The 19686-nt window shown below is 34.0% G+C and overlaps 3 protein-coding genes across 3 annotated transcripts; 1 reads left to right on the forward strand and 2 right to left on the reverse strand.

Moving 5' to 3' along the window:
- Positions 1 to 994: 994 nt before the first annotated feature.
- LOC101203794 (glutamate receptor 2.5) lies at positions 995 to 5789 on the forward strand. The gene is made up of 6 exons (XM_031880578.1): positions 995 to 1332; positions 1913 to 2558; positions 2679 to 3363; positions 3739 to 4051; positions 4310 to 4716; positions 5193 to 5789. The coding sequence occupies exons 1-6, from the start codon at positions 1023 to 1025 to the stop codon at positions 5619 to 5621; spliced, it is 2790 nt and encodes a 929-aa protein (XP_031736438.1). The 5' UTR covers positions 995 to 1022; the 3' UTR covers positions 5622 to 5789.
- A 765-nt stretch (positions 5790 to 6554) lies between these two features.
- Positions 6555 to 10959, reverse strand: LOC101203550 (glutamate receptor 2.5). Its single transcript, XM_031881205.1, has 5 exons — positions 10659 to 10959; positions 8839 to 10187; positions 8131 to 8443; positions 7486 to 7892; positions 6555 to 7266 (listed from the first exon to the last, which is right to left on the reverse strand). Exons 1-5 carry the CDS (start codon positions 10957 to 10959, stop codon positions 6883 to 6885), a joined length of 2754 nt encoding a protein of 917 aa, XP_031737065.1. The 3' UTR covers positions 6555 to 6882.
- Positions 10960 to 14005: 3046 nt separating this feature from the next.
- LOC101203305 (glutamate receptor 2.5) lies at positions 14006 to 19148 on the reverse strand. Its single transcript, XM_004138789.2, has 6 exons — positions 18833 to 19148; positions 17697 to 18342; positions 16481 to 17192; positions 15680 to 15995; positions 14427 to 14833; positions 14006 to 14332 (listed from the first exon to the last, which is right to left on the reverse strand). Exons 1-6 carry the CDS (start codon positions 19146 to 19148, stop codon positions 14006 to 14008), a joined length of 2724 nt encoding a protein of 907 aa, XP_004138837.2.
- Between the last annotated feature and the right edge of the window lie 538 nt (positions 19149 to 19686).

The raw sequence follows: 19686 nt of genomic DNA on the forward strand, positions 1-19686 counted from the left end.
TTGATGAGTTTAGGATTACAACTTTGAAGGCACTTTTGAGCAGTAGGGTCATGAATGTTCAAAAAGAAAAATATTTGTGGTGTCAATCTTTGCAGTGATTTTTGGTGTCAATCTGTCACTTTAAGAAGCTTCTGCTTCCGTGGTTCTCTATATTTTAGTGAATCATCTACTACAACTTAAAAACAAATTCTCTGAGGGAAGCTTAAGTACTCGAACTGGAGCAGTCTTCATTTGTAGGTATTTCATTGAGGAAAAGTCTTACACTTAGAGAGGAGCTTTAGTGATCATTCTCTAAGTCAGATTATAGTATGACACTTAAATTGCCATGTATATTTACCAATGAGCATAACATTATAAATCCTTTGACAACATTTCTTTGACATTATAAGATAGATGTTAGGGAATTATCTTTTCTACCCAACTTTGTGTTTTGTCTTGCAATATTTCTGTATGCGCTTTACTACGTCTTTACGCGTTACCTCGTGTGTATAACACTTCTTTTAGTCCACATCTATCTTATTAAGATTGTTGGATTTTTCTAAGGTAGAATAATCTCAGGATGCTTCATTCTTTGGATAAGAATTTGAAGGTGAAAACTATTATAATTCCCTAAACCAATAATGATAATATTGATTATTGAATAGTCAATTCCTCTGCAAATCCAAATGAGATCAAAAGGGATGAAAATGGCTAGTAACAGCATACCAAAATTTGGTCTCACTTAATATATTTTAGTAGGCTTTGACTTAATTTTAATTTATTTGGTTATTTGCAACTTGAGGAGCTAGACATAATCAACAAAGTCTTTGTTCGTTCTTAATACAAGTCTTAACATCAACAGTTAGTAGGACATTTTGCTCATGTATGACACTGTTTAATTTTAAATTCATAGTTTCTTATAAAGTCATGCAAGCAACCTCCCATTCCATCATTAAAATAACCTTTTTCTCCATTAATTTCTTTTATCAAGAGTATTCAAGCAATTTCATCTGAGAGTTCCACAAAACAGAGACTAAAACTAAATGATGAGGAGAAGAAAGGGTTGGAGATGTAGTGATTTTGGGACGTTGGGGGTTGTTCTTTTTCTTAACATGTTACTAACGGCGGCGACCGTTGTAACGGTGCACGACCAGGAGGAGAAGGTGGTGGCCGGAGAAGTGAAAGTGAAGGTGGGTGTGGTTTTTGATTTAGATTCTATTTTTGGGGAGATGAGTTTGAGTTGTATTTCAATGGCTCTGGAGGATTTATACTCTTCTCGGAGTTATTACAAGACTAGAGTTATTCTCCACAGCATTGACTCCAATGACACTGTTGTTGATGCAGCTGCTGCAGGTTCTATCTCTAACTTCTCTTGAATCATATCATAAAAAATGTAATAAAACTCTTGTTTAGAAACTAACGACTCTCCCATTATTTATACAATGATATAATATTGTGTACTTTGTTGAACATAAACCTTCATGGTTTCACCTAAAATATTATTTTGTATCACTGTAGATAGTTGTCCTATCTTTATCTTAATTATCTAGTAAATTTAGAATCTTTTTCGAACTCCAAATAGACCAACATGGATCAAATTTGAAGATCAAATTCAAACCTTTGTTACTACTCCATGGTTAAGATGTAAAGTCTAATAGAAAGCGTAGAATTCCAATAATGTAATATGAATATGAGTTAACATTCGATGCGAGTCCAAAGTTCCAAGAGATTTGGTAGTAGTTATTATCTATAGCAATGAGACATATTTTCTCTTCTTAGTAGCTTAATCACAGGAACTCTCACTGTATTCTAAGCATCCATGTATGAAATAAATGGGTTGTATGCACTTTATTGAAATCATATTTTCTGTATATCCTCATCTTTTTCTCATCAACAAAAGATTAGTCTAAACTGCTTGATTTTCAACCCTCAGCTCTGGAATTGATAAAGAAAGAGGAAGTGCAAGCCATTATAGGTCCAACAAGCTCTATGCAAGCCAACTTCATCATCAACATTGGAGACAAAGCAGAAGTTCCCATCATCTCATTTTCAGCCACACGACCTTCCCTCACTTCCCACCGCAGCTCTTTCTTCTTCCGAGCCGCTCAAAACGATTCATCTCAAGTCAAAGCCATTGGAGCCATTGTTAAGACCTTCAAATGGCGACAAGTCGTCCCCATCTATAGCGACAATGAGTTCGGCGAAGGTATCATCCCTTACTTAATTGACGCTTTACAAGAAGTCGACACCGATGTGCCATACCAAAGCAAAATTTCCCCCTCTGCCAAAGACAAGCAAATCATCGACGAGCTTAACAACTTGATGAAAATGCCAACTAGAGTGTTTGTAGTGCACATGGCACCCCACCATGCTTCACGATTGTTCACAATGGCTAAAGAAATTGGAATGATGAAACGAGGCTACGTTTGGATAATCACAGATGCTATAGCAAATCTATTGGATTTAATACACCCTTCAGTCCTTAAGGCAATGCAAGGAGTTGTGGGAATAAAAACTTACGTCCCAAGATCCAAAGGGCTTGATTCTTTCAAACATGATTGGAGGAAGAGATTTATGAGGTATTGTATTGATGTTTAGATGAAAGTATCTTTCCCGTCCATTATTAGATAACATGAGTTTCATCAGAACCAATTTGATAATGAACTCGATACGTGTGTCCATTTTTCTGTTTTTACCAGTTATTATCCAAGAAGAAAGGAAGAAGACATTCCAGAGGTAGACGTGTTTGGGTTATGGGGTTATGACGCAGCTTGGGCGCTTGCCATAGCTGTAGAAAAAGCTGGGACCGACAATCTTCGGTACTCCTCAACCAACATTACCGCATCAAAAATAAACTCAACTAACTATCTATATACCCTGGGGGTGAATCAAAATGGTCAGAAATTGCGAGATACATTCTCAAACCTCAAGTTCAGGGGGTTGGCTGGCGAGTTCAGTTTAATTAATGGACAACTACAGTCATCTCTTTTTGAGATAGTGAATGTAAATGGGAATGGTAGACGAAACGTTGGGTTTTGGTCGGCAGAAAGTGGGCTGAGGAGGAAGGTGGAAGACTCGGAAAGATCGGCGAAGGGGTTGAGATCGATCATATGGCCAGGAGAGCGTATTGTTACACCAAAAGGATGGGAAATTCCAACGAATGGGAAGAAGTTGAGAATTGGAGTTCCGGTGAAGGATGGATTTAAGGAGTTTGTGAGTGTGATTCGTGATCCTAAAACAAATGCAACAATTGATGTAGGAGGATATTGCATCGATGTGTTTAAGGCTGTGATTGCAACCTTGCCTTATAAAGTTGATTATGAGTTTGTTCCTGCCAACCCGGATTTCACCTACAATGAAATCACCTATCAAGTCTTCCTCCATGTAAGTGTGTGTCTAATAAATTTTAATCCATATTGGTTAAACAACGATCTTTCGATTATAAATTTTTGAAAAAAATTCGATTAACCTACTAGCTACAAGTTAAAAAGTTAAAAGATTGATAGTTTTGGATCCTAAAATTGGGATTGATCAGACAAAATATTATAGTTTTTATGAATCTATAGAACTTTTTTAAAGTTGAGTGGAACCTGTTAAACATTGAAAATTAGATAGACATATTAAATATTTTCAAAGTTCTAGACATAGAAAACATTTTTAAAGTTTAGATACAAAATTGTGGGGTGAATAGAAATTTAATGCTGTGGTACACACCTACTGATCTCTCTTTTTCGCCTTGTGTTATTGTTCGAAAAACAGAAATTCGATGCTGTGGTGGGCGACATAACGATCCGAGCGAACAGATCTTCATACCTAGATTACACATTGCCATTCACAGAATCAGGGGTGGCCATGGTTGTGCCAATGAAGAACAGCAAGAACACTAACGCATGGGTATTTCTAAAGCCTCTTACATTGAATTTGTGGATCATCACTGCGTTCTTCTTTGTATTTGTAGCACTTGTTATTTGGATTCTTGAACATCGAGTCAATGAACAGTTTCGTGGAAGTGCTTTAGATCAACTCTGTACTAGTCTTTGGTACTCCTTCTCCACCATGGTTTTTGCTCATAGTACGTCTTCTCGGTTCCGTTTCTTAGTTCTTATATTTTTTTTCTTTAAAATACAATATTGGTTAGAATTTACGTGTATGAACATTCAAGTTTGTGTTTATTTAGTTTTTGAACTTTAAATTAAAAGTATCACATACATTGTCAACTTTTAAAATTAGATGTTCCTAAACTTTAAAACTCTTAATTTTATGTCCAATAAATTGATTTTTAATTTCGTCAGTTGTTAGACTAAGGCATATATATGCGTGTTCATTTTAGGGGAAGTTACATTGAACAATTTGACAAGAGTAGTGGTGATAGTATGGCTATTTGTGGTTCTCATCATTACACAAAGTTACACGGCAAGTTTGGCCTCACTTTTGACGGTTCAAGATTTGGAACCAACTGTTACTGATATCAATCAACTTCTTAAAAATGGAGACAGCATCGGATATCAATATGGTTCGTTCGTGCACGAGATTCTTAAGTCATTGAAGTTCGATGATTCTCAGCTCAAACCTTACAACTCCCCAAAAGAAATGCACCAACTTTTCACTAAAGGAAGCATCAATGGAGGAATTTCTGCTGCTGTTGATGAAATACCTTATATTAAGTTGTTTCTTGCCATGTATTGCTCTCAATACACAACCACCGAACCCACCTATAAAGCCGATGGCTTTGGTTTTGTAAGTTCCTCATCTCTCTCAAGTACTTTTTGTCGCTCTAAAAATATGCCATATTGAGTTGTTTCTTCTCTTAGTAATCATCAATTCTTTTAAACATTTCTTACCCATATTTTTTATATAAATATTTCCTTCTTTAGATGTGATATTGGTATCATTTATGTATCCCTCTTGAACTAGAGTATTACATGCGCACCAACTTCACTCTTGTTGAGAGTAGCTTGACTTTGATACCATATGTTCTGCTCCTAATGACAGAGTTCATGAGAATATGAAAGTACAAAATCTATCCTATCCTATAAGAACAAACCACCAGATAAAGATTGGAGGTTGTTTAACGATAGTTTCTCTTTTATATATATATTCAAATAAGAGAAAATTGTTACTAGATAATTGTAAAAGTCTCCTTAAATAATTTCTCATGACAATACACATATCATAAGAAGGGTGAGATTCCTTTTTCTTTCCCTTTCTGTCAGGGATTTCCAATAGGTTCGCCTTTAGTTCCTCATATCTCAAGAAGAATCTTGGAGGTGACAGAAAGCGAGACAATGAAAAACATTGAAGAGAAATGGTTCAAAACGTTAAAAGAATGTACGGCTTCAAAAGTGGCAGAGTTGTCTTCCACCCGCTTGAGCATCAACAGCTTCTGGGCGCTTTTCCTTATCACTGGAGTTGCTTCCCTATGTTCTGTGGCTTTTTACGTCGGCAAATTTCTGTACGACGAACGGAGGCGGTGGCAAAACGTAGAGTCCCCAATCGGGGAAAGATTATACAAGTTGGCCAAGGAGTTCGTGAAGAGAGATCAGAGAGCTCACCCGCTGAGACGAAGGATATCCATAAATGGGGTTCCTTTTAATCCACAAGCCATTGTTGCTAGTGATGATCGCCACCCTCAAAGAGATTGATGAATTAAATATTTTAATTTCTTCCAATTGGGTGATGAAATATGTTGTTGGATATATTAAGTAAACATTGTATTTCACACATTAGTTTTGATCAATCCATATTATTTGCTTTTAAACCTTCATTGATAGAACTAACCTAAATGATCGAACATCCATAGTTCATATTATGCGCTCATGCATTTGTTATTATTCGTGAACTTAATCTGAATCATTATTCATTTTATTCAAAGTATTGTTTTTTAGTACATTATCATCAACTCATATTTCGTTTCAATTCGTCTAAACTATCCATATTTTGGTTGAATACATCTTCTAAAGGCTCTTATAGGTATGATAAGAAGGTGTGAAGGTAACTTATATTAAGATATTCTGGTGTACCCTTGATTCCACTCTTTTCTAGCTTTTATCTTATCATTAAAACAAAAGTTATATATTAACCATTATTGCTTCATCTAATGTTTCTTTTATTATATTATTTTAGTGTCAATCACACAACTCCTAACATTATTCCTCTTATTCCCAAAATAAATAATTAAATTATAGCATATATGTGTTCTGCTTCAACAATGTCTGTATATATATATAACCCAAATAGTTGAGTTATTAATACTTATAAAAATAGATGAGGCACAACAAAAGTCGATCTCTTTTACCATAACATCTCTATCACAGCACCTCATCATTCAAATCAGTATAAATTATATTAATTTTTGCATAATCTCCCATTTTGAGTATTCAAATTCAAACCTAAAGAGATCATTTCCAAAGGGAAAACTTTCTCTGTTTACCTCAAACGGCTCCATAATTTTCCTTTGTGAATAATATAATTGCAAAAATGTGCAAATTATATATTTTAATTAACTTGTTCATTATTATATTTTTCTGTCGTTAGTTGTCTTTTTTATTACGATGAAGATGCTAGGGAAGTGTCCATCTAGAAAAGATGTTTTGGTGCAACTATTTATCTTTTGATCAGTCCAAACAGTGTGATGGAGCTTTTATCATTTCCATGATTCTAAATATATAGATTTGAAGTAAAATTTTACGCAAACATGAACAAACTAATTTAATAAGATTAATAAGTGTGAATGGGTAGAGGTTGGAATCCCTCAAATCACTCTCATGTTGAATAAAAAAAGTTTTAAAGTAAACCAAACAAAATAATTTAATAAGATTTTTGAAAGAGCATGTTGATGTATTCTGGACTGTATCTATCTTTATAGGTGTGCATTTCACTCGAGAAAAATCGAGAGAATTTTGCTCAATCTTGGTGACAGGGACAGCTACCACGTTTTCGACGATTTATAGCTTCGTTATCTGTAGCCATGAACCTGGAAAACAAGTGGGTCCACGTTTGCCAGATGGAAGGACGTTTAGCACTCCAAGACTGCGGCAATTCTTTCAATACAAAGTAGACAACGTAACAGAACACCAAAAGTATGGAAACACCGTCGGTTATGGCAAAAAGTACCCATAAACTGTCGATAGTCAGGCGGGAGGAAGACAATTCAGCAGCTTCTGAACTCGAACATTCTTTCACCTTCTTGAACCATGCGTTTTCAATCTCTCGTATTCTATCACCCTCTGTTACCTTCAAAATCGCTCTCGAAACGTCAGGTACTAACGGCGAGCCTACCGGAAAACCCTGTCCAGAAAAACACCATATAAGAAATGGTGTTACAAATATAAACTTTATTTTGACTAGCTACTAACTATTTTGGCCTAATCCAAACAAACCTCCCAATCCAGTTTTTCCAAATTTAGTGAGCTTTTTTTTTGCAAGTTTTGGTAGATAATTAACTCAGATTCTTTCTGAATATAATTAAAAAAAATGTCTTCAGACACGAATGACTAAGTAACTTACAAAACCAAATCCATCGGCTTTGTAAGTGGGTTCGGTGGTGGTATATTGGGAGCAATATTTGGCAAGAAACAACTTAATATAAGGGTTTTCATCCACAGCAGCAGAAATTCCGCCATTGGTGCTTCCTTTGAGAAAAAGTTCATGCATTTGTTCTAGAGATTGATAAGTTTTGAGTTGAGAATCATGGAACTTCAACGACTTGAGAATCTCGTACACGAAAGAACCTCCTTGATACCCAACGTTCTCCCCATTTTTAAGAAGCTGATTGATATCAGTTACAGTTGGTTTAAGCTCTTGGACCGTCAAAAGTGAAGCCAAACTTGCGGTGTAACTTTGTGTAATGATAAGAACCACGAATAGCCATATTATTACCACAAATTTGGTCAAGTGGTTGTATGTAGGCTCTCCTGAAATATTATAAGATTATCCAAAATGATAGGTTACAATATATTTAGTTATATTAATACTATATAAAATCAACAATAAAAAATAAACCGTACAGATTTATGTGGTTCACACAGTGTGTACAGATTTAGAAAAAAAATATCAGAATGTGGGCATTCTTGTAAATGATATAAACATAATAACAAATTCAAGATATTTCAATAAATTATACTTGATTTTAGTTAGAGATGAGTTACGTACGGTGGGCGAAAACCATGGTGGAAAAAGAGTACCAAAGACTATTACAAATCTGATTAACAACACTTCCGTTGAATTCCTCATTGACTCGATGTTCGAGTGCCCAAACAATACCTGCCATCAACAAAAAGGAGTTGCCTATAACGACCCATAACTTCCAAGAAAGAGGCTTTAGGAAAGCCCACACACTAGTGTTCTTGCTGCTATTCATCGGCACCACCATGGCTACGCCAGATTCTGTGAATGGCAATGTATAGTCTATGTACTCAGACCTATTGGCTCGGATCGTTATGTCACCCACCACAACGTCAAACTTCTATTTCATCAAAACCATAATAATTTAAATATATTTTTGTTTCATAGGTAAATATAGTAAAATAAATAAAAATATTTACAATATAACAAAATTTCATAATTTATGTGATAGTGATAAACACGAGTAAATCTACTCTTATAAATAGACTATGAAATTTTGTAATATTTATAAATATTTTTAGCAATTTTTAGCAATTTTGTCATTTGAAATAGTTTTGTGATTTTTTTTTGTAAATTTTTTCAAAGGTATTTTCTAGTTTTTGTTTTCAAAATTGGAACACATGAATTCTTAACCAAATTTAACGGAATCATAATTTTTTTATAAATTATTATTATTATAATATGAAGTGAAATGTATATAGGGAAAAAAAAAAGAAAAAGAAGTTTGATACTAACCCCAAGGTAGAGCTGATGAGTTAATTCGTTGTAACTACCACCGGGATGTGCATTAGATTTGTCGTTAGGAATGAATTCATAAGCAACAGCATAAGGCAAAGCTTCAATCACAGCCTTAAACACATCTATACAATAACCACTCACTTCCGTGGTATTTGTTTTTGGATCACGAACCACATTCACAAACTCTAAAAATCCATCCTTCACTGGAACCCCAACTCTTAACTTCTTCTCACCCGTTGGAATCTCCCACCCTTTTGGCGCCTCGTCGGTATCTCCCGGCCATATGATCTGTCTCAACTCCTTTTTTCTCCCTGAGTGTCGTAGACTTGTTGTCAGCCCAATTTTCGGCGTCCAAAACCCCACGCTCCTTCTTTCGTTACCGACCACGTTCACTATCTCGAAAACGAACGATTGTAATTGGCCATTGACGAGACTGAACTCACCAGCTAACCCCCTAAACCTAACATTTGACAATGCGTCTCGCAACTTGGGACCGTTTTCATTGATGCCGAGGTTGTAGAGATAGTTTGATGAATGATTTGTTTTCATGGTGGTGCTAGTAACATTATTGGGCTTGCTATATCGAAGATTGTCGGTTCCTGCCTTCTCGACTGCGATGGCTAGCGCCCAAGCAGCATCATAAGCCCATAAACCAAACACGTTGAGCTCAGGAATTTCTTCTATGGTTGGATAGTACCTTAGAAATCTCTTTTGCCAACCACGTTTGAAGGATTCAAGGCGTTTGATTCCTGGGACATAAGTTCTTATTCCCAAAACTCCTTGCATTGATTGATAAAAAATTGAGGGTTCCATCGAATTAAACTCGTTTGTGATAGCATCTGTTACTATCCAAACGTAGCCACGACCCATCATTCCCTTCTTTTTTGCCACAGTGAAGAGTCTTGAAGCAAGGGGAGGTAACATGTGCACCACAAACACTCGAGTTTGCATATTCATTAAATTTGAAAGTTTGAGTTCAATCTCGTCGTCGGTGGCCGTAAGAGAGATGACGCTTTGGTATGGCACATTCGCATCTACCTCTTGTAAAGCGTCGACAAGGAAAGGTATGATACCGTCGCCGAACTCGTTGTCAACGTAGATTGGGACAACTTTTCTCCATTTGAAGGCCTTGACAATGGCTGCAATGGCTTTCACTTGAAAGGAATCAGCTTGGGTGATTCGGAAGAAGTAAGAGCTGCGATGGGATGTGAGGGAAGGCCGTGTGGCGGAAAATGAGATTATGGGAACTTGTGCTTTGTCTCCAACATCGATCATGAAACTCGCTTGCATCGAACTTGTTGGACCTATAATGCTTTGTACTTCCTCTTTCTTTATCAAATCCAACGCTGTTGTTCAATACAAATGGTATAAATTGTTAATATATGTTTCCTCACAAATTACAATCTTAGTCGTTCTTTAAGTTTTGCACAATAGATCATTTCAAAATCGTACATTTTAAGTTTAGAAAAGAGTTCATTTTAGTCCCTAACTCCGATCCATGGATTACATCGTCGTAACATATTTAAAAGTAAAATTTAATAGAGGAGTGACAAAAAAAATTATACAATTGGTTGCTTTGTCATTACTGCCAACATTTTCATTTTAGTAGACTTTTATTAGTGATAATTATTACATAACTATCCCTTTATACAACTTTGTCACTAATCAGTCATATAACTAATATGGTTGCCCAATGCATGTTGTAAGGTGGACAATTTTATTTGCAAGTTTATTTGAAACACAGGTATTGATCAAGAAAAAGCATTGGACGTATATTATAGAAAGATATATATATATATATAAAGAGACAAACAAACCTGCTGCAGCTGCACCAACTACTGTGTTATTGGAATCAATTGTGTTGAGAATCACTCTTGTTTTGTAACGACTCCGAGAAGAATAGAAATCAGCAAGAGCCATTGAAATACAACTCAAACCCATCTTCCCAAAAGAAAAATTCAAATCCAAAACCGCACCCACCTTCACTTTCACTACCGCGGCAGTGGCCACCTCCTCCTCCTCCTGGGCCGCCACGGACATTATTACTATGTTCAGGAGGATAACGATCACGGCCAACACCCTAAAACCACCTCTCATGTAACCTTTGTGTTTCTCCATTATATCGTGGTTTTAGTTTTAATCATTTCACAGCATGATCAATACACATAGATGGACAATGTATTTATACAACTTAATTTCAAGAACGTGGGAGTAAGAAACTAGTTGAAATATTCCAACCTTACTATTTTCATTAGTATGATCAATAATAGAAAAAGTAGTCCTGCTAATATATGTTTCTTTCAAATACTGACTTGTATACACACAGTTGTCAATTTGCTCCACAAAACTAAATGCTTTGGATTTTGTATATTTTAACTTAAATTAATACTCTCTCTAATTCCTTTGAATACATATATATAATTGAAAGGAACAAATACTTTATTCAATTAAATCCTAACTGCCCAAGTTGCCTGTAATATAATCCAACTCTCCAATCAAGAATATCTCTATAAGAATGACCAAAGATAGACTTTATTAATTTAGTCTAAAGGGGAGATCAACACTAATGTTTTAAACTCTGAAATTCAATATCTCTTTGTCTGTATACTTTAAAAATAAACAGGGTACAGGCAGTACTGCAACAAATTTAACCTGATGTATCAATAAATCTTTATGGTTGATCATTATGAAACAACATATACCAAACTTTGTTCATGAGTCATCTATACACACTTACCTTGATGATTGAATTATACGATTAAAAAAGAGTACGAAAAATAATAATGATATATTTAATCATAGCAACGACTGAAATGCAATTTTTCTTTTTTCCTTTTCTTTTGCAAAAAATAAATTAGAGATTTTCTCGACCTATATTATAATGGTCACTAATCGAAAAAAAATTTAACTTGCAAAATACTTATAAAATATATCAAAATTCTAAATCTAAATATGAAACTTTACAAAATAGTTTTGTTATTTATGATAACTTTAAGGTTGGATTGACTAGAGATGTATAAAAGTATTTTTAACGAATGTCAATTTTATTTATAATCTTTAGATATATATAAAAATTGGGCCAACGTGAATTTACCTACATTATATACATTTAGATTATTACAATACCTTTACAACATCTCAAAATAGGTTTTAAAATATATTTTAAATAAATAACCGTATCAACCCTAGTTAAGATAATCTGATACACCTCTTGATTCCACTCGATCTTATTATACACCTTTTTTTTTTTAAATATACTTTGAAAATGTTTTAAAAGCTATTTTAATTTGAGTAGTAGTTGTTAAACCTACTTTAATTTATTTTCAAACGACTTATTGCAAAATTAAATATTTGAATAACTCAGTCGCATATATTGCTATACATTGACATTTAAAGATATATAACATAAAATAAGATAATAAGGCCTAATTAATTTTTTTTTTGTTTCAAGTTGAATATAAAATATAACTAGTAAATGCATTTTAATTTGAGTTCTTCCAATTTTAATACAACAAACTAAGGCCAACATTGAGAAAAGTCTAAAGCCATAGTATGCCTTTATCTTTCTTTTTGTAGAGAAATGATAGGTTATAGTCGTATATGTCTCAAAAAAAAAAAAAAAAGGCACATGTATGTGTTACAATGAGAGGGAAAATATCTTTTTTTTAAAAGTGTACTTAATTTTGAGCTTAGATTATTAATTAGCAAGTTGGTAAAATTGTCAAGAAGAAAGATCTAATTTGATTATGTCTTTGGTCTTTCTTTATACAAAAAGTCTATATAATGGGTCTTTCTTTATACAAAAAGTCTATATAATGGGTGTTGACACGAGATTGCAAAGAAATGTATTTTGTGGAATTGAATTTTGTATATTGATGAATATAGCGGATACAATCTCTAACGTTTACTTCTTTGATGCTCTCTCGAATACAAGTTAAAACTTAGAACTTCTTGATCTTCGGTTTTTAGGATGTTGTTGTTGCAAGTATTCAATCTTTCAGAAGTTGTTGATCTCGAGGTTGATACGAACTTGCACGTCTTGAGAGCTTGTAGAAGTTTGAATCTTCAATTCTTCAGTACTTCAGAGTTTCAATTATTCTTTCAACCAAAGACCCACTTAAATGAGTGGCAAAAGTCTCTATTGATAGAGAAACTTTATGGGCTTTAGGTGGGTTTGGACCAATTTGCTTGTTGGATTTGGACTTGGACTGATTTGCCTGTTGGGCTTAAGCTTAGGTTTTGACCCATTTCTTTGTGGACTCGGACCCCTTGTTTGACTCAATTTTTCATCAAGAGCTTGCATTGAGTTGGATATGAGAAACTTGACTACTCAAAATCCAATCAAATTATAATCATCACACTTTTGCTGTGTGATGACGTGACATAACTTAATTGGTCGAAATTTCTTGCTCAACAGTGCGTGACAACTATACATGTGTGTATTACATAAAACATATATAAATTCAACAACTACACTCTTATATTAAAACTCCATGGTTGGGTAGAAGGGAGCATCGTCCAATAAAATTGAATATGAGAAAGAGAGAGAGAGTTTGGAAATTTGAATGGGCACTATATTAAATTGTTACTTTTAGTTTAAATAAGCTATCAATTATCAAATATGTTCTTTTCATACGAGAATTACAGTAGAGAAAGGAATATATATAAACATGATCACTGGTATATACTCAATGTACATCAACAATATACTCAATCATGATCACTACTAAAATGCATGTCAATGAATGTTTTTGTACTAATGATATTCCAGAAAGCCGAAGTTTAAACATGTTATTGAACAAGAATTAAATTAATGGAAAGAAACTTATGAATTCCTAATTTGAATTAGAAAATGCTTTGACACCCATTGTAAATGCACATAATTTTTTTCTCATTTAAAGGGAGGGTGATCAGTTAACAAGGCTGTGGTGGTATCAATTCAAGAACAAGAACAAATGCAACTGGCCAAATTCATGAAATCAAAACGTAAATCATTTTCTTCTTGAAAAATAGTTAACATATTCAAAATGTGCCACACAAGAACGACGAAGAAACACATTCTAAATCTGCTGGAATGTGAGCAACTTGAGTCTAAAAACTATGGTTTCTTCGAAGAACAGGATTGGCATATATGAATCTTCTCCTCCTCCGCAACGGGCGAGCTCTATCTCAATTCTCTCTCCATTATAAACATTCGAAACAAGCTAGAGATGGTCTGATTTCCGTTTAACCACTCGTATCGTTGGTCGTACAGAAATTTGCCAATGTAAGAGGTGCAAGAAATAAATGAAACAACGCTGATGATCATAAAAAGTCCCCAGAAGCTGATGGGGCTGAGTCGACTAGAAGAAAGCTCCGAAGCTTTCGATGCCGAACAGTCCTTCGTCTTCTGAAACCATGCGTTTTCGATCTCTCTCATTCTATCACTTTCTGTCACTTGCAAGACTGCTCTCGAGATATCAGGTACTAAGGGCGAACCTATTGGAAAACCCTGCAACAAAAATATATGAGTTTTAACACATCATTTCTTGCTCTCCTTGTCTACTCTAAAACATGTTAAAGAATTGATAGATAGAGGAACTTACAAAACCAAACCCATCGGCTTTATAAGTGGGTTCGGTGGTAGTATAGTGTGAGCAATACTTTGCGAGAAATAGGTTAATGTAAGGGATTTCATCTAAGGCAGCAGAAATTCCTCCATTCATGCTTCCTTTTGTGAAAAGTTCGTGCATTTCTTCTACACTTTCGTAAGGTTTGAGCTGGAAATCATTAAACTTCAAGGACTTAAGAATCTCATAAACGAAAGAACCCCCTTGAAAACCGATGTTCTCTCCATTTTTAAGAAGCTGATTGATATCAGTTACGGCTGGTTTGAGTTCTTGAACCGTCAAAAGTGAAGCTAAACTTGCGGTGTAACTTTGTGTAATAACTAGAACTACAAACAGCCATATTATCACCACAACTCTTGTCCAGTTGTTAAATGTAACATCTCCTGAAGATGAAAAATGAAGCTTTTTGTAATAGTGGAATATGTTTAAGAAATCGAGAAGCAAACATAAATCGTCTTAAATCACCAAATTGATCCGAAAACTTAAAACTAGTAGATGATTGATAAATTTAATTATATATCATTTAACACTTCTCACTTGTAATCTTGAAACATGAAGAAGATAGAACAAATGAAAATCAAATTAAACGAAAAGAGGATATATATAAGGTTTTGTAGGTGCTTCACACAAAGATGTGTTTAGGACCGCATTCCTTCCATACCATCTTACATATATACAATCACCAAATCAACCTACAAATTTATTATTACTAGTTCTAATTAGTTTAAAATGTGCCTCTAGTTGTTTGGAACACGAAATAATGAAAAATTCAACCTATTTCAATCAGATATATATTTTGTTGGCTAAATTATAAAAAGTTTCACCCAATTTTATTATGTAGTTTTGTGTAAAAAGTACATCTTTAGCCAACAAACTAAATACATTTTTTTTATTTGACGGGTTATTGGTTTGATATGTTTTAAGGAGGTATTTTATTTTAGAATTTGGTGAGATTTTATGTAAATTTATGTTTTAACCTAAAATTTTAGTTGGTGTAAAATTGCAATCTACAATAGTATTATTAATTTTTGTTAAGTTCAAAGGTATTAACAAAACTTCTCTCCAAAACTCAAGGAAATTTACTTTTGAAAATTTGGAGTTATTTTTTATATAGATTATAAAATTTTGGAGATATATATATATGTTTTTTTATAATTCCAACCTATTTTGTTTGTTGGTTAAAGGATGGTTGATTATTGAGTTAAGAGTGTTGAAAGGAATATACTTACTATGGGCAAAAACCATGGTGGAGAAAGAGTACCAAAGACTAGTACAGATCTGATCCAAAGCACTTCCTTCATAAAACTCTTCATTGATTCGATGTTCAAGAATCCAAACAACAAGTGCGATGACAAGGAAGAACCCACCAGTTAGAGCCCACATTTGACCTGTTAGAGGTCTTATGAACTCCCATGCATTTTTATTCTTCGTGCTCTTCATTGGCACAACCATTGACACACCAGATTCTGTAAATGGTAATGTGTAGTCTATGTATAACGACCTATTTGCACGGATCGTTAAGTCCGCTACCACAGCATCAAACTCCTGCACACATGCAAATGTTCCATTTTCATATATATGTAAACAAATAGAGAATCAACGTAGAGATTATTTAGCTAAATTTAGTATAGCATACTCTTCTCTCTTAATACTCCTATTTAATTTCATTCACTATTAAATGTTATCAAATTTATTTATGACTTAATTTGGCTAAATCAAATATTTTGTTACACTCAAATCCAAATCAGGCAAGTATGGTTTTGAACAATTAGCTAAAAATTCAAATTTTAAGTGTTTTTACAGTAATGCGAAAATTTCTAATATATGAAACTTTAGAGAAAGCAAACATATGCCTTAATACAATTTTCAAAATAGAATCCCGTCCAACTAATTATCAACATTTACAATTTTCTATTCCGTGTTTTTAAAAAAAATCTTGAACGTTTTTCCTTCAAATCACCAATTACTCGACGTTTTAAAGTATTTAAAATTGCAAACATAAAGAAAATTAAACTTTAAATAGTACTTACCCCAAGGAAGAGTCGATAAGCCAAGTCATTATAGCTGGCTCCTATATCTGAATTTTCAATGCTAATTGGAATAAATTCGTAAGCAACATCATAATGCAAAGCTTCAACCACAGCCTTAAACACATCTACACAATAACCACTCACTTTCGTTTCATTTGTTTTAGGATCAAACCCCACTTTCACGAACTCAAGAAATCCACTCTTTATTGGAACTCCAACTCTCAATTTTTTTCTATTCGTTGGAACTTCCCATCCTTTTGGAGTAAAATCTGCTTCTCCTGGCCAAATTATGGTCCTTAATCCACTTGTTGATGATCTTGATCTTGAACCCTGTTGATGATCTTTTAATTTCCTTCTTAACCCACTTTCTGCTGACCAAAACCCAACATTTCTTCTTCCATTATCCACCAAATTCACTATCTCAAAAACAGATGATTCCAATTCCCCATCTATCAAATTGAACATACCAGCTAACCCTTTGAAACTCACCTTTGATAATGCATCTCTCAATTTTACACCATTTTCATTCACTCCTAGACTGTATAAATAGTTTGATGAGTTCATTTCCATGGCTGAAATGTTTGTGGCTGGTTTGTATTTAAGGTTATGTGCTCCAGCCTTCTCCACTGCTTTGGCTAATGCCCAAGCTGCATCGTAAGCCCATAACCCAAACACGTTCAAATCAGGAATATCTTCTATTGTTGGATAATATCTGAAAATTGAGAAACAAATACATCAACGATTAGATTGAGATACAGATATTTAGATTTTTACATTCAATCACAATAAACGTTGTGTGAGTCAAACTATTCTACACAGTTCAAAAATCCACAAATAAGATATATATTTAGAATATAGCCCTAGGTTTTGGTCAAAGTGATTAATTTAAAAAGTATATGTTATTTTTTTTTTATAAGAAAAATCAAGTGTTGGTGACCACCCAAATTAGATTTTTGAAAAAAAATAAATTTAGAACTGTATGAGAAACTTCGGCCACAATATTTCCTTACCATCACTGCTACCGAAAAAATTCCTTTATTGTAATTCCACATAAATAAAAGCACTTTTATAACATATATAACAAGCTAAACAAACTCACATATAAAAACGCTTTTACAAAAGTTATCAAATATGTTTTTAGATTTTTTTAAAAAAAAACTCTCTTTCTAACTCAAATAAAATTAATAAATATTTTAAAAAACTATAACAACAATACCTTCGAAATCTCTTACGCCATTCAAGTTTAAAACCCTCAAGCCTTTTGGTTTTGGGGACGTGAGTTCTTATTCCTAAAACTCCTTGCATGGACTCCAATACTGAAGGCTCTATTAAATCCAATGTATTTCCTATAGCATCTGTGATTATCCAAACGTACCCTTCTTTCATCATTCCAATCTCTTTTGCTTTTGCGAAAAGTCGAGAAGCATGACGAGCTAGCATGTGTACTACGAATACTCTCGTTTGCATTGTCATTAACTTGTAAAGTTCGTGGCCGATTTGCTCATCTGTTGCAGTGGGGGAAATTTTGCTTTGGTATGGCACGTCGGTGTCTACTTCTTGTAGAGCGTTGATTAGGTCAGGGATGATACCGTCGCCGAACTCATTGTTGCTATAGATGGGGACGACTTGTCGCCATTTGAAGGTCTTGATGATGGCTCCAATGGCTTTGACTTGAGACGAATCGTTTTGAGCGGCTCGGAAGAAGAAAGAACTGCGGTGAGAAGTGAGGGAAGGTCGTGTGGCTGAAAATGAGATGATGGGAACTTCTGCTTTGTCTCCAATGTCGATCATGAAGCTGGCTTGCATTGAACTTGTTGGCCCTATGATCGCTTGCACTTCCACTTTCTTTATCAAATCCAAAGCTGTTTTTTTTTTTTTTCCAAATAAGTTCATTTAGTTTAGGAGAAATGTAAGTTCAGGTTAAATTACAAGTTAACTTAGTGGTTCAACTCTCAATTATTTCTCAATTCTTTTTTTAGCAATATTGTGAAATCCATTTCCATTCTAAAGTTTAAGAAACGTTCATAAAATGGTCAAATTTGACCGACTACAAAAATTATGCATTTTTTAAGCAAGATTCCTTTTAGCACATTTACACTCATTATGATATATAGTTGAATTACTCCCTTTATTGTCAAAATTTGAAGATGAAACATTCTACTATCAAATAACTAACAAAATTTAAATCAAACTTTCAAACTGTATCACTAATAAATTTTAGTTATATTTGTCATTCTTAAAAATCTTACTAGTGGCAAATAATTACATATTATTTATGTTATAGACATTTAGCATTAAAGTCGTTATATAGGAATATATTGTAAAAGAAAAATGATAAGTGAGATGGAAAACCTGCAGCAGCTGCACGAATAACAGAGCCATTGGAATCAATGGGATTAAGGATGATTCTGGTCTTATAATAACTCCGAGGAGCATAGAAATCAGCAAGAGCCATTGAAATGCAACTCAAACTAATTTTCCCAACAATAACATTCAAATCCAAAACCACACCCACCTTCACTTTCACCGCTGCCGCTGCCGCTGCTTCTTTGTCCTCCAGCCGCTCCGTCACCTCCGCCCCTGCCCTCAATAATATGTTAAGGAAAATAACCACCACCACCACCACCACCACCCGAAAACCACCTCCCAAACCCTTTTTTCTCCTCATCTCATATTCAGTTTTAATGTCTGTTGCGTTAATGGCTGAACGCAAAGCTTATTTATATACCTGAATTTCAAGACGTGGGAGAGAAAGTATATGCTGTGTTAACTTAATCTAACAATTATTTTTTAAAATTTAATTAAATACATTGTGAAAGCGAGTAAAATTCAACTAATATACATATACGAAAGTTTTATTGATTATGCAGATCAGTTTATGGTTTGAATAACACAGTAATTAAATAGACCGTTACCGTTTTTGGATTGCAAAAAAATAATTGGTATGTATTATTAAAAAATGTATTTGAAATTTGAATGTTTAGATCTTAAATACTTAGTGTCTTAATGTGTAGGATAATATTTGGGATTTAAATGTTTGTGTTTGGATGTTTAGGATAAATAATAGTTGGAATTCTTCCTATAGAGAGAAGAAGAAAACATAGAATACAGCAAGATGAAAGAGGAAGGGGAGAAGATTGAACGTGCGAGCTCATTTTCTTTTAAAATATATTAAATGTGAAATTAGCACATATAGATTAGGGTTT

The sequence above is a fragment of the Cucumis sativus genome, chromosome 2 (assembly GCF_000004075.3).
Source record: "Cucumis sativus cultivar 9930 chromosome 2, Cucumber_9930_V3, whole genome shotgun sequence".
Classification (NCBI taxonomy): domain Eukaryota; kingdom Viridiplantae; phylum Streptophyta; class Magnoliopsida; order Cucurbitales; family Cucurbitaceae; genus Cucumis; species Cucumis sativus.

Coding starts and splice junctions, on each gene's coding strand:
- LOC101203794 (XM_031880578.1), top strand. CDS start 1,023: ATGATGAGGAGAAGAAAGGGTTGGAGATGTAGTGATTTTGGGACGTTG. Junction 1,333..1,912: donor TGTTGATGCAGCTGCTGCAG/GTTCTATCTCTA, acceptor TTCAACCCTCAG/CTCTGGAATTGATAAAGAAA. Junction 4,052..4,309: donor CACCATGGTTTTTGCTCATA/GTACGTCTTCTC, acceptor TGTTCATTTTAG/GGGAAGTTACATTGAACAAT.
- LOC101203550 (XM_031881205.1), bottom strand. CDS start 10,959: ATGGAGAAACACAAAGGTTACATGAGAGGTGGTTTTAGGGTGTTGGCC. Junction 10,188..10,658: donor AGTTGGTGCAGCTGCAGCAG/GTTTGTTTGTCT, acceptor ATTGAACAACAG/CGTTGGATTTGATAAAGAAA. Junction 7,267..7,485: donor AAGCCGATGGATTTGGTTTT/GTAAGTTACTTA, acceptor TTTTCTGGACAG/GGTTTTCCGGTAGGCTCGCC.
- LOC101203305 (XM_004138789.2), bottom strand. CDS start 19,148: ATGAGGAGAAAAAAGGGTTTGGGAGGTGGTTTTCGGGTGGTGGTGGTG. Junction 18,343..18,832: donor TATTCGTGCAGCTGCTGCAG/GTTTTCCATCTC, acceptor AAAAAAAAACAG/CTTTGGATTTGATAAAGAAA. Junction 14,333..14,426: donor AAGCCGATGGGTTTGGTTTT/GTAAGTTCCTCT, acceptor TTTTTGTTGCAG/GGTTTTCCAATAGGTTCGCC.